This window comes from Plectrocnemia conspersa, unplaced genomic scaffold (genome assembly GCF_051122295.1).
Source record: "Plectrocnemia conspersa isolate PC_06_02 unplaced genomic scaffold, ASM5112229v1 ptg000011l, whole genome shotgun sequence".
Lineage (NCBI taxonomy): Eukaryota > Metazoa > Arthropoda > Insecta > Trichoptera > Polycentropodidae > Plectrocnemia > Plectrocnemia conspersa.
This window is the reverse complement of record NW_028277175.1, coordinates 13,082,422-13,104,519: the sequence shown is the minus strand read 5'-3', so window position 1 is coordinate 13,104,519 and position 22,098 is coordinate 13,082,422. Positions and strand designations below refer to the sequence as shown.

The 22,098-nt window shown below is 30.2% G+C and overlaps 1 protein-coding gene and 1 long non-coding RNA gene across 2 annotated transcripts; both read right to left on the bottom strand.

Moving 5' to 3' along the window:
• Positions 1-1,944: 1,944 nt before the first annotated feature.
• LOC148229566 (uncharacterized) lies at positions 1,945-2,425 on the bottom strand. Its single transcript, XR_015811507.1, has 3 exons — positions 2,286-2,425; positions 2,167-2,211; positions 1,945-2,083 (listed from the first exon to the last, which is right to left on the bottom strand). It is a non-coding gene; the product is annotated as an uncharacterized LOC148229566 (long non-coding RNA).
• A 390-nt stretch (positions 2,426-2,815) lies between these two features.
• On the bottom strand, positions 2,816-6,730 carry LOC148229565 (DET1- and DDB1-associated protein 1). Its single transcript, XM_088198780.1, has 4 exons — positions 6,660-6,730; positions 3,856-3,994; positions 3,380-3,441; positions 2,816-3,313 (listed from the first exon to the last, which is right to left on the bottom strand). The coding sequence occupies exons 1-4, from the start codon at positions 6,660-6,662 to the stop codon at positions 3,224-3,226; spliced, it is 294 nt and encodes a 97-aa protein (XP_088054906.1). The 5' UTR covers positions 6,663-6,730; the 3' UTR covers positions 2,816-3,223.
• Between the last annotated feature and the right edge of the window lie 15,368 nt (positions 6,731-22,098).

The following is a 22,098-nucleotide window of genomic DNA, read 5'->3' as shown; positions in this document are numbered from 1 at the left end:
GTATAATTTATAAAAAATAATTTTATTTACGTAGAACTGTTCTTAATTCCTAATGAGTGCTATTTATCAGGGAATTATTTTGAGCGATATGTGCATTTAAATACATACTTTGTTCCATAAAACAAATTGTTTATGCATTTATGTAAGGTAAATCTTCAGAAAAGGATTCGTTGCAAAAAATTAATCATAATGTGTGTAACTAACAGTAATTCACAAACAATTCGTTTTATGGATCAATTATTTTATATATTGCTCATTTAATTTTATATTATTTTAGTATACAAATTTTTGGATCTCATCAGTGGTATCCAACCGAATTAAACATTTATAATATAGTACAAAAGTACTAAGAAACTAAACATTTATAATACAGTATAAAAATAACCTAAATAATACAGTAATATTAAGGGTACCAGATGTAATGTCGTTTTATTTAATGAGACATCAGGTAGTATTTTAAACATTTATTGCAAACATTTTTATATACACTAGACTCCCGGAGAACACGCTCCCTGTGAGCACTATTCTTACAAAGCGCTCCCGCTCCTCGAGAGCACAAACTACATCGCACTTTGGATCAGTACAATGGTCTCGCTTCCTCTCACACCACGTGCATTTGATGCATTCTGTATCCTTGTCTGTATGTTTGTCTAACTGCCGTCCAATATGGCCTTGTGTCCTATTGCCTTATTACCTTGTGGCAGAGATTATCAACTTTCTATATAAATATTATTATAAATGTTATAATAGGAGCATTTATAATAAAACAAAACATAACAATCATAATAGAGTAAATGTTTTAATGTGAAATTTATTTTTCAGTTCTCTCACTTAAATTTAAAATATTTGTCAATAATAAGTATGTATTTTCGACGTTGTACACCATAATTTTTTTTTTTTAATTGTCGTCTCTCAAACTTTTATGATTATTACTTCTAATTACATTTAATTTTTAGAAAAAATATATACACATATAAGTTCTTTCAATTGCAGCTGTAATGCTCATCGCTAGTTTTTTAAGTTAGGGAATTTATCATTACAGACATATTTCTTATAAAACTGAACTTTGACATTAGCCTCAAATATATATTTCAATTCAGAGTATAATTGGAGGTTAAATAGCTCCATATGTAAATTTGTAGGGAGCTGATTCCACAATAATGTCAAATGGACATACAGTAGACACTAACACCCAATAACACGGTAAATTGTGTACGTTTTATTTGGATGCGTGTAGTTGGGGGACTAGAAAATACACAAACAATTTTTTGCAATACGTATGTAAAATCAAGCATGTGGAGTGAGATATTCTCCCTTTTGCTAGCTCACACATAAAGTAACAGGCATCCAAATAGCATGTCCCCAATTTACCGTGTTATTGGAGGGTCTACTGTATTCTTGTAATTCTTAGATATTAAAATCTCCTGAAATTCTCGTGATAAATTAGTAATTTCTTGCACATATTTAGAAAATTGTTTTTTGTCACTATTGAATTTATGTTACAATGGAATTTATTTTTTGATTTCAACTGACTTTATTCATCAAGTTTTAGTTTTGTTATGTGTGCTTTTATATTTTGATCAATTAGTTTTCACCTTGAAGCTGCTTGTTAAGTTCGTTTAATTTAATTGTGATGTCTGTAAAAACACATTAATCCAAAAACTTACTCTTAATATCTGTTGTTTCATCCAAGGCCTGTGAGATATACAAACTTCATAGAAACCATGTTCGGCGTTGAACAAATATCATTTGCAATCTTATCAATTCTTTGCACTATAGTTTGATGTGATAGGCCAATTTGACTGAAAATCTTGACTTTTTCTGGAGCAATTTCTTCTACTGCAGCTATATTACATTCTTTAAAGTATTCACCATCTGAAAATGGCTTCATTTTTTTCCCAATAATATTTGATATTCGCATGCACGATTTGATTTAACTATTTGCTTATGAAATACGTTTTGTTCTGCAGTCAGACTTGCTTCGAGTATCGCAAATATATTTTTTTAAATCATCATGTTTTTGTTCATAATGTCTTCTCAAACGGTAATTAAGCTGCAATGTTTCATATCTTTTCACTGTGACCTATGGAGAAGTATTAAAAGTAATAAACTAGTAGGTAAAAAAACAGAGATCGTTTACTTGGACCCTGCCATAAAACGGTTTACCTGCAGATTTGTAAGTGCACATTCTGAAGACGAAGATGACAACCTCTACGAATTTTTATTTTTCTTTGAATATTTATTTTGTGAATTATATTTATTAAAACATTGACTGAGCTGCATACGGGCCTCGGGTTGGACATCACTGCTTTAAATATCATAACCAGTATCAGGCTGGATGGATTTACGTATCGCTCATATGTATTAATTTCACTGAATAAATTGAAACTTTTGCCACGTATCAATGCAAAATCTTTCTTCAAATTATAAATCAATTAAATAATATTTTTTTATGTGTTTTATGTTTCCATTGTGATAAAAAAATACATAAGGCAGTAATAAAACACAAATGACACATACTATTACTTCACAATGATGAACGAACGTATGTCTTGTCTAGTATAAGCTCTTAGCTTATTATACTCACACTTGTCCAAATAGAATAGTTGATTGAATAATCAGTTTTGCTGTCGCGTCTGTGACGTCTTATGTATAATCATTAAAATCTTAGATAATAATTTAACCTAAATATTATCACAATATGTTAGATGTGTCAAATTTTATTTGTCAAAGTTCTCTCAAAACGGAGGGTATCCCCCCAGCTTCCTGTTGAAATGTTTAAATGGCATAAAATTGATAAAAACGACACAAAATCGTTTTAAATTATTTATTGTAGTCTTTGAATAACATAATTTTACAAATTAAATAATATACAATGAATATGTTTTTTACCGTTTGTATTAATTGTAATTGTGAGATTATTTAGAGTTTCTAAAGCAAATGTAGAAGAAATAGAAATAAACTATACACTAAAACATAAAACAAAATAATAGACCTACAGATGTGATTCATGTAACGCACAAAAGCTTGCCGTACTTAACGCTTAAATTTGTCGCGTGTCGGGGAAATTTGACAATGCTGTTACAAAAAAATATAAACAATTAACCGACTGCCCATCACGGTACTAATATAGCAATCGTGGTGGGCAATCGGATAATACTATATTAAATAAAAAATACATTTTCATAAACAAAAAAGATTGTTTTTTTCTTTATTCGGGATTTTATGGCGAGTTGAGGCGTTGTCTTTTTCTGGATCGCAGTTCCTCCATGCCGGGCATTTCTATGTTTCCGTCGCGTTTTTTCGGCGAATGCTGAAAGAGAGATTAAGTTATTGAAAAGATTTTGAAAAATCGAACGACCGGATCGAATATACGTACCTTTTTCTCCCATTGTTGATGCAAATATCTTAGAAGAATATTGCTTTTTTCAGTTACGATTACTGTAATAATAATGAAATATAAATTTAAAAAAAATACCTCAAGTTAGATTAATTAAAATGAGTATATATTTCACTTAGATAATAAACAGAATTGTTGACAATAAATCAAAGATATGCAAATTGTATATTGATACACGATAGTTTTGAGATGGAACTTTGTAGTGTAAGAAAACCTTGACATAAATGAACAATTGTCAAGGTTGTCGTTCATTGATAAGAGGTTGATATAAATAAACTAGATTCAATTCTAAGCTTATATGTTACTGTAATGTAACAGTGTCGCTTTGTTACTTACCATGCATTTAATTTTTCATAAAATATTTTATCAGTTTTGCAATGATTTGATACATAATGTAATTTGCAATGTAGTTTGACAATGTCGGTAATATTAATAGGTAGCAATGGTATACTCACTTTGTTCCGAAGGAAATTCAGTCGTTGGCAAATATACGGAGGGTCTTTTCGAACACGTTCTAATACCGCTATCAGTATTATATAGAGTAAAATTCTTTTTATCGTATGACGGTAAATCTTTCAAAAACTCCTTTATGGACTGAAATACAAAATAAACAATAACGTTTTAAAAATATACAAACATTTAAAATAATTTTACATAAAATAAGTATATTTCTTAAGAAATCGATTGCAATATGTTTTTGTTGACATCAATTTAGGACGCAGCTTAGTTATTGGTAGCTGATTGAATTTGGTTTGAGTCATTTTGCTATTGCATCGTATGATGCAATAGCAAAATGACTATATGCATAAACAAATTGATAAATGATCTGTTGTTGAACATTAATATCTATAAATATATTCAAGAGAAACTTGATATATCTATAGCCTGAACAAGAACAACTAGTGTCAAAAACATCAATTGTTGTTAAATTAGATAAAGAGCTCAAATCTTTTCCTCCCCTTTAAATATACTTTATATTTTGATATTTATTTTCCAGTAGATTTATAATAGCCTTGTTAGCTACATATTCTGATTAATAGCTTATTAAACAATAAGAATGGAATGATTTCGTTCTGCACACGACCATTCTCAAATCAAGAGTAATTATAGTGGGTGTATTAGAAAAGTTACCGTATGCGGCTAGTAATCCATTCTTAGTACGACGAAAGCATAGTGCATTGGATGTTTCGGTTTTATTTTTTACTAGCATTGGTCTATTTCATACGTCAAAATCTTTCTGTGCGGTGAAACATATTGGGTATTTTATATTGTACTGCCATTTTTATTAAAGATACAATTATTCATGTAATATGAAAATTTGAGATAATTAACTCAAATTTTTATTTATATGTAAGCAAATGAGGTATTTGAAACCAAACTTTTGTCACTTTCACTTTTTTGTTTCGAAATTTTCTGATATCGAGTCCCACAAAAATGCCTCAATTTTACTCTGACAAACTCGGAAATTGGTCACAGATATACTTAGAACATACTCCTTTTTTTAATCGGTGAATTAATATAATATTGAGCTATTTATTTATAATTTAATTAGTTATTGAACCATTTACTAAAAACAAAGCATACTATCGCCTCGCCACAACAGTATTTTGCTATTTATACCCATAGCTAGTGTTTTTTTTTATATTTATATAAAAGACAGTGTTGAAAGCCTACTCAATATCCAAAGGAGCCATGCCTGTATCTAAAACCAAATTAAAATATACAGTTTTATTGTTAACTAACATATCGGCCGGATTAAGTCCGGCTACAGAAATAAATGTATAGCTCGTAGTCCATGAATTGATGAAAAGGACCTCCCTCCCTGTTCAAGATCCCTCGAATGAGTATCACGTATGGGAAAATCCAACTCCTCATATAGCAGTCTTCTGTCTATAATATTGCACAAAATCGTCCTGCTTCCCACGATTTTGTTGTCATATTTATATTCCGAATTATAAGTTTTCTCACCTTATCGTCTGTGCTGAAGGTGCAATGTTTTACATCTCAGATTTTATATTGATATAATCCGTGACATATTGAAAATGGGATGGCATTTCCCTTCGGAATGAGACTAGTTGACTTAATTAAATCCAGGAAGACTTTAAACTTTTATTACTCCATTTCTGCGAGCTCTTATTTCTTGTTTGCGCTTGATTTGTATGGAATCGCTTAAATATGAGACAATGTATCTCAAGAATATTATATTATAATGTTTTGAAGTAGAAGTTGTTAACTTTTTGTAGCTGTTTCCCTTTTGCCTCAAAAAAATTGTGCAATAGTAGTTTTCAATTGTTGGTCCCCATAGCTTCCTTGAATGATCCGATACAATATCAAGAGCATAGGAGAGCAGCGGCAGGGACTCATACAAGTGACAGAAGAGAACATTGCGCATTGAAAGACTTGTATGTGGTAAATTATATATATTTCTGAAAACAAACTGTTGCTAGTTTTTTTAGCTTCAAAACCGGAAAGTTCTTTTTTAATTTAGTCTCATCAAAACAATTAGACTGTTCACGCACGTTGATGTTGCAGGCCTTAAAAACCAGTCTCTTGCTACGATAGGACGGGAAGAAATTACTGGCAGAAAACAGAGCTACAATCGATGCTCTTCATCAGAACAACAAATTTTAGCGATACGCTAATTAAAAATTATATATTTCTAAGACAGCAGTACATGAAGCGTAATAAAGTGTGTTGAGAAAGACCCAGAAGATTTCCAAATATATAAAAATTATAATTTGGCCATCCATAACGCTACATTTTAAAACCAATTGAGCTTTCGAAGATAAAAGCAAGTGAGTTACATATCAACAACTATGTTAATGAATATGTCTGATCTTTCATATACATATGTAATGTCGTATTGTTTATTCAGCAATTATTTTTGTTAGAATTGTTCAAAATTTGCGTTTAATATTTCAATTAAATGTATAATTTAAAAAATGATGAGTAAATCCCCCCCACCTTATGACAAAATGGCGATTTATTATTCGAAAATCCTTGCGCTAAAAACTGCGCATAAACGACCGTTTAACGCCAATTAACAAAATACGCAACCGACTCGGTCAATTTGGGCGTCGAATAGTGAGAAATACGATTAAATATGTCAAACGCAGATATCGTTCTCCATCTTGGGCTTTGGACGTGATAATAAAGCACGCCTTTGTAGAGCGTGCTTACACAAATGATAGGTGTAAGGGTCAAATTTTCATTTTAAAACGAGAGCGGGTTGATTTTAAACATAATTAAAGGCACTGACCATGATCGAGTGTGGCAGGTGAGCGGAGAAGCGGACGAACGAACGGCACAGATGACAATGTCAACTAACATGAAGTCGGCGGCGATACCACTGACGCATGGGCGATGAGTTTATGGCCAAAACTTTTAGGTATAATTTTTTAATTATTATTTCTTTGGTAACGTAAAGAATAAGAATTATAAATAACAAAGCTACTTAAAATATGTATCAGTTTGTTTGACGGCGATGTGAGTAATTTTAATATTATTTGCGTAAAACTTATATTATATGGAAATAAATTATTTTTAAATAAATGACTGCCGGTAATATTCTTAATATTATTAAAATTTATTTATACTGTGCCGGATGACAGAGTAAGTATATATTTCAGTGTTGCCAGTTTTGAAGAAAAGGGGAGTCAACGGTTTGTAACGCCGTGACTTGCAATTCTTGTTGCGCCACCATGCATCATCGACGCCCAGGGCCGGCCTGAGAGGTGGGCTGTACAGGCGGTCGCTCGGGGTGCCATTTGATTCGGTAACAGGATGAAACAGAATATGTTGAATCAGAACTGTAAATAATTAATAGTTTTATTGGTAATATATAAGTAAATATTTTCATTCATGGTCAGTTTATAAAATTAAACGACAAGAAGAATAAAAAAATAGCATTAAATAATTAATTTTTGACTAGTAAATAATTGAGCTTTTGATCAGTAAAATAAAATAAATGGTTCCTAAATATAACTAAATAATTATAAGACATCATAAATACTCAGTATCCATTGATCAGTTGCCATGTGATCAGTATTGCTAAATCCTGTACTCCATTAGCAAAATTTGTTTTTGAAAATAGTGGTTGGGCGACACATCAACTGCTAAGGGCAAAATGCTCAAAACGTATGTGTTTTTGGGCTAGGTTTAGGTTTGAACAGCAAATAAACGTTTCACAACTATGAATGATTTATAAAAACAACCATTTGTTGTAATTATCGATCATCATATATTAAATTCTGAATTAAAACAAAATCGAATACTGATAATTTTATTTAAAAAATGATTATTTATTTTGCAAATTTATTTTTATCAAAGTCAAGTATATTATATAGTGATGTATATAAATATCCAACTGGCAAAAAAAGATCCACCTCGGAAAATTTTGCTCATTTTAAAATGTCTGAAGTAATCTTTTTTAGCTCCGGCTAAATGAACAAAAGATTTCCAGATGACCTTTTTTTAGCTCTTGCAGGATTCCTGAATGAATATAAATTTCAAAAACGATAATTTTTTAGCTCTCGCAGAAGCCCAAAATGACCAAAGTTTCTGAGATTATCTTTTTTGTGTTCTCCTTTGATATTTTCAAAACATGGTTACCTTATTAAATGTACAAAAAAATCCCAGAGGCTCTTTTTTTAGAGTTGAGCGCTGAATATTCTCGGGCCGGCTCTGCAAACGTTTCTGTAGAAACGGATAAAAAGAAGAAACGCAAATTGTGGAACCACATGTCCCACAATACAACTATGCGCGCTATCCGGTCTTTATATTGCCTAATACTGCAAAGCATTGGAAGTATAGACAAGACGAAAAGACGTTCCGTCGATATAAAAATTTTGTTCAAATATTTTTTTAATAAGTTTCTTTGTGTAACGTAGCAAAAAAAATTGAATATTTTTTGAAATAAGAAATCAAAAATATTTGGCTTGGCTGGAAGAAATTGTTTATATATTATATGTTAATAAAGCAACGGCATGACAACGTAAAAAAACAACAACAAAAATATTATTAGTAAAATTCCGAATGTTCGGAACGCGATACGACTACAAGATTCGGTTCTCTGACAACTGTCCACAAGACAACTGCGAATACGACAACTAGGGTTAGGACAAATCTGCACAGCGACAACTGCGCACGGTGACAATTGATGTTTGGCATTTCAGGTAGATTAATTAAAACTAATAAGAATGTAACACTTATTATTTTTTAAATTTTGTAATCTTATTCCATGTATAATAGTATAGTTATCCATGTTTAATGATAGAAAATTTCATTAAAATTTGAAGCGGTGAATATTAATTCAAATACAATTTTTGATGAACAACATTTTTGTGAATGTATAAATATTTAAAAAAAAATATGCAATACTTGTACATATTATTTTATTAAGAAAGATTAATCGGTTTTTACTGATAAATATTGATTTGGACCCATCTGCTTTTGAGGCCTCTGAACGCCCGCCTAATATGTCATAATATCTTCAAATTTATTAATTTTGTTTATCCCAGGGTGAAATAAATTATTATATAATATGTGTATCCATATTTTTCAATATCAATTTATTCCGATCGAATCATTTATCGATATCAAAAAATCGTACTTAAAAGTGTCACAACAAAACTAAAAGCATTTCACCCATCATCATGGACACACTCAGAATATTTTCTCCGAACCCCTTGCTGACTGTAAAAGGCGCGGCGTTAATTAGTTTCGTGTTTTGCTTTCATTTCGAATTTTTCGAAATCTCAACACAGTTTTGTCTGTAGTATTCTGAGCACGAACGTGCGTGACGGTAGCTCGATATCATTAGAAATATGCAAACTAAACTATCAGCTAACATGTCATTTGGATGCTCCGAATGTCGTGCGCCGGCGCATGAGGCATTTCGTGAAAGTGATTCTAAAATGCCAAGCTTATTAGGCACGTGACAGAGTTGGCCGTGAAAGCTTTAGGGTGTTAAATAATATTTGTCATATTTGCACCTCCATCTCAGTTTTCAACGTATAAGATCAATACGAAATAAGATATGAACCATGTATTGAGCACAGCGAGATTTTTAATGTACTTACGTAGCTAAAAATGAAAGGCAAAGGTCTTAAAAAGTAATTTAAATTCATGTCATATAAGTAGCGAAATGTACGATGTTTATATTTGTATTCAAGACTGCGATTCAGCTTCTTTTGGTCTAAATCAATTTCTATTGTAACGACAGTAGTAATATCGATCGACACGTGGATGTCACCTCCATACTTATTTATATAATAATTAATTTAGTAGTAATAATTTCTACACACTGCTTATAATGTTATTTATTTACTTATTTAAATTAAGACCATCGTAATCTGACAGGTTAATGACAAATAATGAGCGATTCATTGCTGTTTCTATGGCATTAATGAAAAAAGAAACAACAATGGACCCAAGTTCGTTCCTTTCAGCACTCCAGTAGAGGTCTTATATCATTCTGAAAATAAATTTTCTTACTTGACAAACTGATATCTATCGCTCAAGTAATTTGAGAAATAGCTTTATGATATCCTCAGAAAACAGGTAAATCGTGATTGACTTTCTCGAACGCCTTTTCAAAATTTGAGTAAATAACGTCCATTTGTATACTAGAGTGCAATGCTCTCGATACAAAGTTATAAAAAACCATTTGGTTAGTGACAGTGGACCGAAATTGGCGGAAACCATGTTATAATAATAGATACGCAGACAGAGGCCTAATTAGGCTTTTGGAACCTTCTTTAAAAGCATTTTCTTGTTCGGTCAGTTCTTCTTGATTGAGCAGTGAGATCGTCCTTTTAACCCAACAAATATTTAATTATTGATGTGTACACAGTTGTGGTCTTCACTGGTGTTTAAGCGGTAAACATCCAATGACTGCAATATTAGGTTTTATTAATGTTCTTTGCTTACTTTCAATTATCGTTCTGATTTCTGATACCCCATCTCTACTGCTTTAACATTTGCCAAAACATATTTCTATAAGCACATATCAAGTATTTAATTTTTTTAATGCAGTAAAAAGTTAAATATTACTTTTTTTGTAATAATTTTAATACATACCACATTTTCTTATGATTATTTTTGTAGTAAAAAATGCATAACATACCACAACATTACCCATTGTCTTGCATTCTAAATGCAAAAAAAATGCTATTAAACGTATAATTCTCATCATTTTACTACTATTTATACTTCATAAGTGAATACAAAACGATAATGATATATACAGAATACTGCATTTCAACAGTTAATAGCAAAATATCGACGTGTTAATAAAACTAATACAGATATATTGATATCGAAAAATTCCGCAAAATATCAGGATACTAATATTCAGCCTTAATAAGCATCCTCATGACACTAAGAACCAAATAAATATGAAAGTAATTTTGTAATGTTAATTTTTAACTTTCCACTTAGTTTATACTATAGATGTGGTATATGCATCTCTTTTTATTATTTATCTATACATCTCTAATTGAATTATGTAACTTTCTTCTATATTATTTTGATATAACAAATCTTCAACTTCCGCCTTAGCACTATGCTTCTAAAAATCTAATATCAAGCTTCCGCTTCCTCGTACAACATGATTAAAACGCATGGATTAATTGATTCTACACTTCCAATACTACTGTTAACGTCGCTAATGGAGTATCGCGGTTTACTGTTGTTGGCTGTTTCACCGCGCGTCTGCCATAACAGTATATTATTTCTGCGTAGCACGATTGGAAATCTCGTCAGAGCTGCACCAGCAAGCTCCTCAGGTGGATGGCCAATGTTTACATGGCCAATGTATACTCATCTTAGAGTTAGTACGTTGACGTTGGCCCCGACGCAAGTAGAGCGTCCCACATCGGCACGAACTACTTTCTTTGCTCGGCGATATTGCACTGTTGTTTTAGACACTATATCTATATATATGTAAATAGAGTTGATCAAATGCCTCCAGGACTGTTTTGATATGATTTGTGTAATAAATTATTAAAGTGATATTACTAATCATAAATCAATACTATAAGACTACATTGATTCATTAATTGAATTTATTACAAAACTGTTTATTACTTTATATTTAATCGCGAGATCAAAGGATTTTCTTTAAACGTTAAAGAGCGTCAAAACAACGATATTTTTATATTTTAACGATTTAACACATTCAATATCACTTTCTCCCTTTCCCAAAGTGATTTTAAAGTAAAATATTTGATAATATCTTTCACTATGCGTTGAGGCTGAAAATTTATCTCAATGGTCTCTAATCGTGTGCACGCGGTAGCATGTACACAGGGATTGCAAAAATACCGAATTTTTTTATATCGGTACGAAAAATGTACAAATAGAAAAAAAATCGTGTATGCAATGCCTGCTTTTGTTTTCACTTCGCCAGCCATCCCTATTATACTATTATAAAAAAGGCGCGGTCGTTTCCTGTTACATTACAGAATTACTGACAGGTACCATTAGAATTGACTGAGATAAAGCAAATGTATCCCTTTTATGTTGACACGTCGCGCATATACGAAAAACAAAAATATCGATAATGTTAATTTTTTTTTAATTTGCACCGAATTATCGGTTGGCCCATAGGTAGGGTGGGCCGATATTTCGGCCATCTTGGACTAAAAGGAATAATATTGTTCTACCTGGTATTTTACCTCAAAAAAACTACTTAGGTGAATCCCCTACAATGAGCATCATTTAATTCTACGCCTTTACTTACTATAAATATGGTCATTGTGGTTTTCGTAGTTCTAAGCCATGTCGATAACATTTTAAACTAATAAAATGTACGGATTTAAAATAATATAATTTTGGTACTACCGGTATTTCATTTTGTAATATCGGTAGTACGAAATATACATTTTTGCCACAATACCGGTATTGCAATCCCTACATATGCAGTTCCTAAGCATTTAAATTTGTTTTTAATTTTTTTTTTTTTTAATTTTTTGCTTTGACTCAACATGAACATTTTACAACACTCAACTACAAGTCACCGAGAATGAATATATTGTTGACACTACGTCGAGAATATTCCAATGCTCTTAGAATATAGGCGCTAGGAATCAAATACGCATACAACTCATACTCCTTCTAGAGATACATAGTTGAGGAATAATCCGGAATACTTCGCCTTGCTGGAGTTCTATAATGGATTCAGACTATAAAACAGTACAAAATTAACGACGTATTTGGCAAGAATACGACTAATGAACGTATAGAATTTGAAAATGAGTCACGTGAGTGATTTAAGATCAATGTGAATATTGATGAAGTGAAAACTGTAGTGGAAACTTGAATCAGCAGCAAAGTTTTACATGACTATTTCAATAATAATAAATCGTTTGAAACTAATCGATAAAGTAAATAATGTGTGGTTTTTCAACCACCTGCGCCATTAGTCATATCAATTTATAGGTCATAAAAGCAACCATTTCAACAATTAAAAGAGAAAGAAATCTCCCACATACACTACATCAACCCGTTTCTAAAGCTTAAGCCACACATCACACAACAGGAGAGAGACATTGTTACCACAAAAGAAGAGCGTGAATAATAGAAAATTTTGCATGGATATAACCACTCATTATCACTGCTGAGAAAACGCCATTTTGTATAAGAGAACGCGTGCCAGACAACCGCGTATATAACGATCGCCGAAGTAGCCACCTGGACCATGTTTTTTCTTAATGCGTGAACACATTTTGGAGATGTTTTCAAGAAGCAGACCCTGGATTACGACAATCTCAGCTACTCACCAGCACTTAGCTTACAACTTGACACATCAACGAAGACTCTCTGACTTCCAAGAACTGCGTTCATAATACACACTATTTATATACTGTGGTAAATTGGTAAATTATCATGTTTTTATTTTGCTGCAAAGTCACATACTTTCAGACTAGAAACCCAATAGATGGATGTCACATGAATTAAATGAACGTTATGATATAAATCGTATAGAAGTACCCATTTCTTTGACGTCGCGAGATAAAAGCGAACCATTTCTTTAATAATAAAAAGAATTAAAGATCGCAAGCGTTTGGCATAATGGTTGGATAAGGATACAGGTTCCGTAAAAAAATGAGCACCAAAAACGGCTAATGGTGTCTGTGTGGAGGTCTGGAGGTATTATTCACTACAGCTTTACAAAACCTAGTCAATCGAATACTCAGCTGAAACCAATTGGATGAAATAAGGGAAGCAGTCGAGATTTGCCAATTGAGACAGTACTCTTGCAAGACATTACAGAAGCTGGACTTGGAGAATTTCTTCACTAAATTTTGCACCAACTGACAACCACTTCTTTCATTCATTAGACCACTTCTAACCTTTCGCGATACTTCTTCGCTACCAGAATAAACAAACTATCGTTAAAAATATTTAGGCGCATGCTTTAAATAATCGTACATATTCTTGTTTGCGATATACACCAAATTTTGGTTCAAAAACGGACATTTCATATTTAATGACCTAATACTTTCTAACTCAACCAGTGTTCTTGTTATTGTACTGTTGCAATTTTTGAATATTAAAATATTATCTGAGAAATGTGACATTTTTAGCACTGAATAAATTATACCAATTATATTTATTTAAGTAAATGTACATAAATACACAAAGCTATGCTAACAAGCTTATGTACTTATCTTGATATAGAAAGTGGATTAAAGAGAGTAATCGATAAACAAAATATATTTTCAATATACATAAATAATATTAATATCTGACTCACTTAAAACTATATTAGTTGACTACTCAAAAGTCTAAAGTAAACACAACCTAACCAAACTAACTATATGTTTTTTTGCTTAATGGTTTTATGCGCATTTCCTATGTAGGCCATCGCATCTTTGCATTTATAAAAATATTATGTACTTTACTTTAGTATGGTGATATCAAATTTCTTAAAAATGTTATTCACAACATAACTTATTATGCCAGTTGCAGCAGATTTATTTAATATTATTTCAAAAATAAGCTACCAGATATTCAGTTCAGTTTTTAATTACCTATGAACGTCCGAATTGCCGAATTATTACATTAAAACTGGTTTATATAATTTCATATATTTTAATCTTGAGTTGTATCCTGACAAGCGTAAGCCCAATGTGTCATAAAGAATTCCTGCAAGCAAATGCGTTACAGCCAATCAGACATAAATAATACCTACTAATAATTATGGGTGATATATAATTATTAAAACCTATTATGTATATATCAATTTATACAAAGTTTTTAATAATCGTGAGTATTTATAAATAAAAATTCGACTGCGGGGACCCGAACCCATTGCCTCTGGGTTACCAGTCTAGCCCGACCTTTACCCACTGGCGTTTTCTCTTTCTTTATCTGCAATCTGTCTCTAGCGAGAACAATAAGCAGGCTTTATACTGAATTGGCTCGTGAAGGAAGAAGCTCACTAACTATTTTCCTAATCAACTAGCTATTAAAGCTAGTGTTTTATTTTTCAAATCTCGTTGAAAGATCCATTTGTTGTGCACGTTTCAATATTCTAATACAGTTCCTCAGTTTGGCAAGTCTTGTAGCTAGCTGGTTATGATTATTCTCCAGTCTATTGATATTATATATTTAACATGATATCTACGAATTTCATTATTTACCAAGCCTATGCCGAGATCTCGTCGTATGACATCATTAGGCACATACCATGGTGCGTCTATAATCATTTTTAGATATTTGGCCTGGAATCTCTCTATAATAATAATGGTTGAGGTGCTGGCGGTTCCCCACAACTGTATATCGTAAGTCCAGATATTAGTAATATTTTTTTTGTCGACAGCGGTGATCTGCGACCTATGAGCCAGTTATATTAAGTTGTTTTCTTTTACTGAATATGTGTTTTTGCCAAAATGCATGTCAAAATATTTCACATGCTCACGATAATTAACACTAAATGAGTTTCAGTATTGTTAACTAGACTAGTTTGAAAGAGTTTGGCCATCTCCTGCGTCTTTTCAAATTGTCCACAGAATATTGACTGCCTCGATGTTGACGTGCTGTCGAGTTTAACAGCAAATGTTGAGCGTTGATACCATACGAAAGCTAGTAATTTTATATTTATAGTTTAAAATATATTAAATATCATAATTATAAAAATATTGTTTGTAATATAATACATTACAAAACACTTTTTATGGTTATTTTTGTTCAACATTTAATTTATTCTACTGTCATAAAATATATAATACATTGTATTAATGAATTTGCATATAGAACGTATTTAAATATACGTAATGAGGAGTGAATAATTAAATTTCATAACAATGTGTAATTTTCACGCTTTTATGGTGCAAAATTTGGTATTTGCCGTCATTTTAATCAGTTCTTCTGCCGAATTTATAATAATGGTTTCCGCAAACTTAACGGACATTTTAATGTCGTCCGAGCGTTAAATAATTTTTCACATCATATCAAATCGGGTTATACAAGTTTCGTATCACAGATACCGGTTGCTCGTAGGAAACGCTTGACAGATGCCACAGCTGACAAATTATTTTCAACTTCCGGTCTAAACGAGATCAAATGACCATTTCTTATTATGTTTTTCTATCTATTTTAACCGTTTTGATATTCATACTTTTATCAAAACAATCATTTGTAATTCACTAAGACTCGATCGATGTCATTTTAGTTATTGCAGTATTGGATTTCATTATAATAATTTGTTATTTTTCTTCCGGCGCATGCCAATGATCTTCTCGAATCAATTTCCTGTATTATAACCGGTCCTAAGCAATCACAAATATTACCATTCAGGGATACTCTTTATCAATATACACTTTTCTTCGATCAACAGCGAATTTGATAAAATATTTAATGTATAATATTATCAATTTTCAATTCCATGCGATGCTATGGTGTGTAAATGATCGAGTTTCAATGTAAATCACCATTGATTCGATCACACGCTCGTAGATCAGTGTCGGTAAAGCACAACGATGCGTTTTGTTGCGGCTTGATTGTAATTTTCACCGAGTTTCCACTTTTACTTTAAAGTAATAAAATTCAATTTGATTATTATTAAAAAAAGAAAAGTGATCGATTTCTGTCCAATAAGTAACATATGTATATAAAACATTCGTTTCGCATACGTTGCCGTAAATTAAACATTTTTGATTATTAATTTATGAATTTTATGAATAATGAGTATGCATTAATGTGCACGTAATAAAATTGAATTATTTATTTGAGTTCTTATTAAAAAAAATACTGAATTATATCATTGTTAATTTTATAATGAATATGATACGTCAGATTTAATTAATTTTGGGGTAAATGTATAGATCATACGTTATTGTTCATCCAATAGTTTTAGTCCTGTCTTCATTAAATGTAGGCATACGACTGAGATTGATACTAAGTTACTGAAACTGCCTTTTTTAAAAACAGAAAAATAGTAAAAATGCGAATAAATGAATAGGCTTTTATGTGACGTAAATATATTGGTTGTATTTATTTTTACGAGCTTGCTATAAATTTTCATAAAAAAAAAACAATTTTGCTCAATGAGCAAAGAATTAAAAATCACATCCAAATTAGTTCGGTAGGTTTTATGCAATCGATGTCATAGAATTTTTATATCATAATGTCAAAGTTTATTAAAGGAATTTATTACTTCTCAAAACATAATATGTGAACAACAATCGGGATTCAGAGAAAAGCATTCGACTGAAACTGCATTACAAGTAGTGATAAATGATTGGCTGTTGGCTAAGGATACAAACAAAATCATTGGAGCAGTTTTCTTGGATTTCAAGAGAGCCTTCGAAACAATAGACAAAAAAATAATGTTAAAGAAATTGGAGAGTATAGGTATAAGTGATATAGTTTTAAGATGGTTTAATAATTACTTATATAAAAGAAAACAAAAAGTTAAAATAAATAATGTATATTCTGAAGAGAAATTAGTGTCTTATGGAGTACCACAAGGGTCTAAATTGGGACCATTGTTATTTGTTTTGTATATTAATGATATAGTTAATAACGTGAAAAAGTGTAAAATTCATCTATTTCCGGATGACACATTATTGTATTGCTTAAGTGATAATATTAAAGAAATTGTAAATAATTTAAATAATGAATTAAGTTTATTAGAAATATGGTTAAAGAATAATGTACTTAAATTAAATGAGAATAAAACTAAATGTATGTTTATTAATTATAAAAATGTGTTAGATAATAGTATCAAAATAGTAATAAATAACTCTAGTATAGAAATAGTGGATAGTATAAAATATTTAGGAGTAATTGTTGATACAAAATTAAATTTTAAAGAACATTGTAATTACATATTAAAAAAAATTAGTAGAAAAATAGGTTTATTATCTAGATTAAGAAATATAATTTACAATAGTATAATATTGCCCCATTTTAATTATTGTGCAACACTATTAAATATGTTAAATAAATTAGACAAACAAATGTTGCAAAAAATACAAAATAGGGCAATGAGAGTAATCTTAAATAAAAATAGATTACCTAATTGTAAAAGTATGATTGATAGATTAGAATGGTTAAATGTTCAAGAAATATTGAGTATGAATGTTTTAGTATTTATATATAAGTTAGAAAATAATATGTTACCAAAATATTTTTATAAGTATTTAATAAGAAATAAAGATGTACATAAATATAATACTAGAAATAGAGAAAATTTAAAGATAATTAAGTATAAGAAAACGAGTACGGCTAGGGGAATTATGTACGGAGGTTTTGATTTATATAATAGTCTTCCAAGAGAAATCCGAAACAGCAAAAATATAACGGGTTTCATAAATGGAATAAAAAAACACCTTCGTACATATAGAAATAAATTATAATATTAAGACTTTATTATTGTATATTTTTATTTTTTCTTTCTGTTATGTATTTTTTATATATTTTTATATATGTTTACTAAATTTGTTAGATGTAAAGATTAGCTATTAAGCTAAATAAATTAATAAAATAAATAAATAAATAAATAAAGTTATATTACCAGATATTATATTTTTTTTTAATTGTTAACCAGAAAGATACATTACATGAGTCATAATTAGACTTATAGAATATATTTTTCATGATTTGCCATGCTTCTGGTTTTGAAGAACAAGACGTCTCAATTGAAGAGTTTATTTGAAGAACAATCATTGTCACAAAAATATTTTTATACAGGAGAGAGAGTAAAAATTAATTTTCTTCTTTGCTCATAAGGAATAACTTTACTTAATACGTTTTAAATATAAGCATTAAATGTTAAAAAAAATATTAGAAATACAAAAATACTGCCGCCCCCAATCAAGTGCCGCCCGGGGCGGCCCGCCTCTTCCGCCCCCTCCCCCATTGCTACGCCACTGCGCTTAATCTTAACAGTATTAAATATATACATACATGCAAACATTTATAATACAAAAAGAAACAACTAAAATAACAATTTTATAAATGTATACCATTAATCTTAATCTCTCGAGACACATTTACAATATATTTCAATGTATTCCATTGTAGTATTGTCTAATGGTGAATTTTTATTAAAAAAATTAATTGACAGGATCTTGAGGGTATTTTGTTAAGCTTAATAAATCAGTTTTTGCGCTTTCAAAAAAATATGTGTTTTGTATACCCACAAAAAAATTATTTTAGTGAGAAGATCAATATTTCTGTAATTTTAAATCGATCTCAAGACCCAAAAAAAACTGTATCGACAAATTTACCTATACTCCCCTTAATAAATTATCAATTTTGTACCTTTGCCTAAGTTTAAAATGTTTAAAATAAGGTTATAAAATATTTTTCATAGAATAAAAATGTTCAATATCCTGTTTTTATAGAAAAAAAGGTGTTGGTGTTTTTCTCGCCTTCAAAATAATTTAGTCCCAATCTTTTATACTTTCAATGTAGTTTATAAAAATCCAAGTAATATGGAATTTGTAGTTGTGTTCTACCGAAATTGTATTGGCTGGATTACTGTGCGTCGTTATGATATCAATTAAAATTTCTATGAAGTAAAACTTCTTAAAAGTATAAAAAATAAACTAAATTTTTTCTTTGCGGATTGGTCTTAATTTAAAACTGTTGTATGAATATTTTTATGGTAATTTTTTTTTATCTTTTCTTCTTATATTAAAAACTCGTATTGTATTACATTGACCTTCAACGTGACATTGATAAATTAACTGAAAGACTCAGACGTGTAAACTGTTGTGTGCAAAAATTACACTTTCGCGTCGCTCTTCAACAATGAAATTGGTCACAGAGAAGCGCCGCCAAATCGAAAGTGTTTTTAATTTTTCAGTACATCTCTTCCTCTACTTCAACGTTTAACAGAGTTGTGTTTTCGCAGCAATGTCATTTTAAATATATTCACCGAATGTGTTGTATAATATTCAATATTTTTTGACAAAAACTCTTGCCGTCGCGACGACACTCACTTTCGAACAAGAATAAGAAAATTCGAAAGGAAAATGACGATCTAAGTTGCCGTTAAACTCATACAGTGCATATTATACTTTTGCGTAGAAAGTGGAGAAGAAGATGCAGCTGAAGCTGTGCGTATGCATCTTTATTACAAATCAATTTTGCTTAATTGCCATCTCTCGATATACCGTTTTACTATCGGCGATGGTGTTTTACGGCCCGGAACTTGAGATGACCTAGTTATTGGCATCGAAAACGTCTTTGAGCGGATAAATATTGATTTATTAGTGTTGTTTAATTAAATTATTTATAGGGTGGTCCAAAATTTTTTTTCAGATACAAACGTGACCCAAAATGCTTTTCTTGCAAAAGCTTGTAGCTTTAAAATCTCACATAAAAACTGAAATTTTTTAGATTGAATTTATGATAACAATCAATCGATCAATCACATCGGATTATATTGTCTTTACTTTTGCTAATTTCATGGAAAATTTTTAAAATAAACAATAATTTAAGGAGTATGTACTATAACCACATACATTTGCGTTATTTTGTGTTGTATTAGTCTTGCTAATAAATTTAGAAATTACATATATATTTTGTATTTAAAATATGCTCAAAAAGTTTGATTTGATTGCATTGAGGCTGTATTAAAAACGAGTTTTGTATTTAATATTTATTACTCTCTTTTTTACGATATAATTGCTCATAAAATAGTAAAAGTTACTGAACAAATTATAAGAGTAAATATATTACAAAAATAAAAGTAATTAAATAGTCGTATAGCAAATCAATGATCATATACTAATATTTCATTAGTAGTTAATATATATATTTATATCATCACATATAATTTATAACTTACGACCAAACACTAAGCGCTCTACTCAGTCGTTACTCAAGTGATGAACTTTAATGGAAAAACTTAGGAAGGGTCACAAAATATTGCTGACAGTTTTGCGCAATATTTCCGTTTTGTTTTCTAGAAATCCTTTTGCCTTCTGCTCAGTACTTCTTTTTATACTTTGTTTTCAAAATTGACCATCAAGGAAACTGTGCGCTAAAATCTTAAATACAGCTTTGAAAAGTTGAAGACGTTCTTCTGGACCAGATTTGGCTCCCGGCTTCGTTTTAAAGCGTTGCGAAGTCTCGCTGCTCACCTATAATTTATTTTTGATATGATTCTCAAGATCTTTGAAAATCCACAAAATAAAAAAAGAGTTGTGCGTAAAGAAATATAGACCAGCAACTCAGGTCCTGAGAAAATTTTTTTCTGGAAAATATTTTTTGTGTATTGTAATAATAATATGTTTTATTTTTTTTTAGTGTGATGCATTAAGATAACCTGTTAAATCACGCTGGTCTTAATTAAAGTTAAATAATTAAAAAAATATTATATTAAATTATTGTTTGTTGTTATAAACTATAACTTTATTGTTAAAAAATATAAAACAGATGGCAAATAAAAATATTCTAATAAAAACATACATTTTTCAATCTTAATTAATTTATTCTTGTGGTACCTATATAGTTCCGATAAACTATATTAAGTTTCAATGTATTTTTGAGGAATATTGTTTAAAAAATATATAATACTTATCACCAACATATTTATTTATAAAATGTATTATTTAATAACTAGTTTATTGATAGAACGTTTAAGACAAATGATTACCCATGACTTTAAAGGTATTTTGGTATTTTAAGTATACGCGGTAAAAAAAAGTATATTTTAATAATTTATATAGATGTGTAGTTTTCTTCTTAGTTTTTTTAATAATTGCTGATACATATATAATTAAATATATATGCTACAGAAAAAATATAAAGTGCAATTAATGTGAAGGGGTAGAAAAATTGCGTAAATTGGGATGAAAATGGATTTTTGAGCAATAGATAATACGGTCAAAATATATGGCTAAAAAAACAAAATAATGATTTCTCATTTCTCGAGAAACATGAAGTTCTCTCGGGAATTCTCGTATAATATATTATGTTAAAATTAATATTTTTAAAAACTAAGCAATTTTTAAAATAAGTAATGATTTTAATATGCTAAGTTCACAGCTGCATTCAGTGCAGGTACTAAGAAAAGGGACAGGGTTTTCTGATTAATACTCTAAAAACATTTTTTAACAATTTAATTTTACGACCGATATTTCAAATAACTGGTTACAATATAACTTCATAACTTCTATGGACACAGTAAAAAAAATCTAGCTTATATTGTATGCAGATAGTTCACTTACATAAAT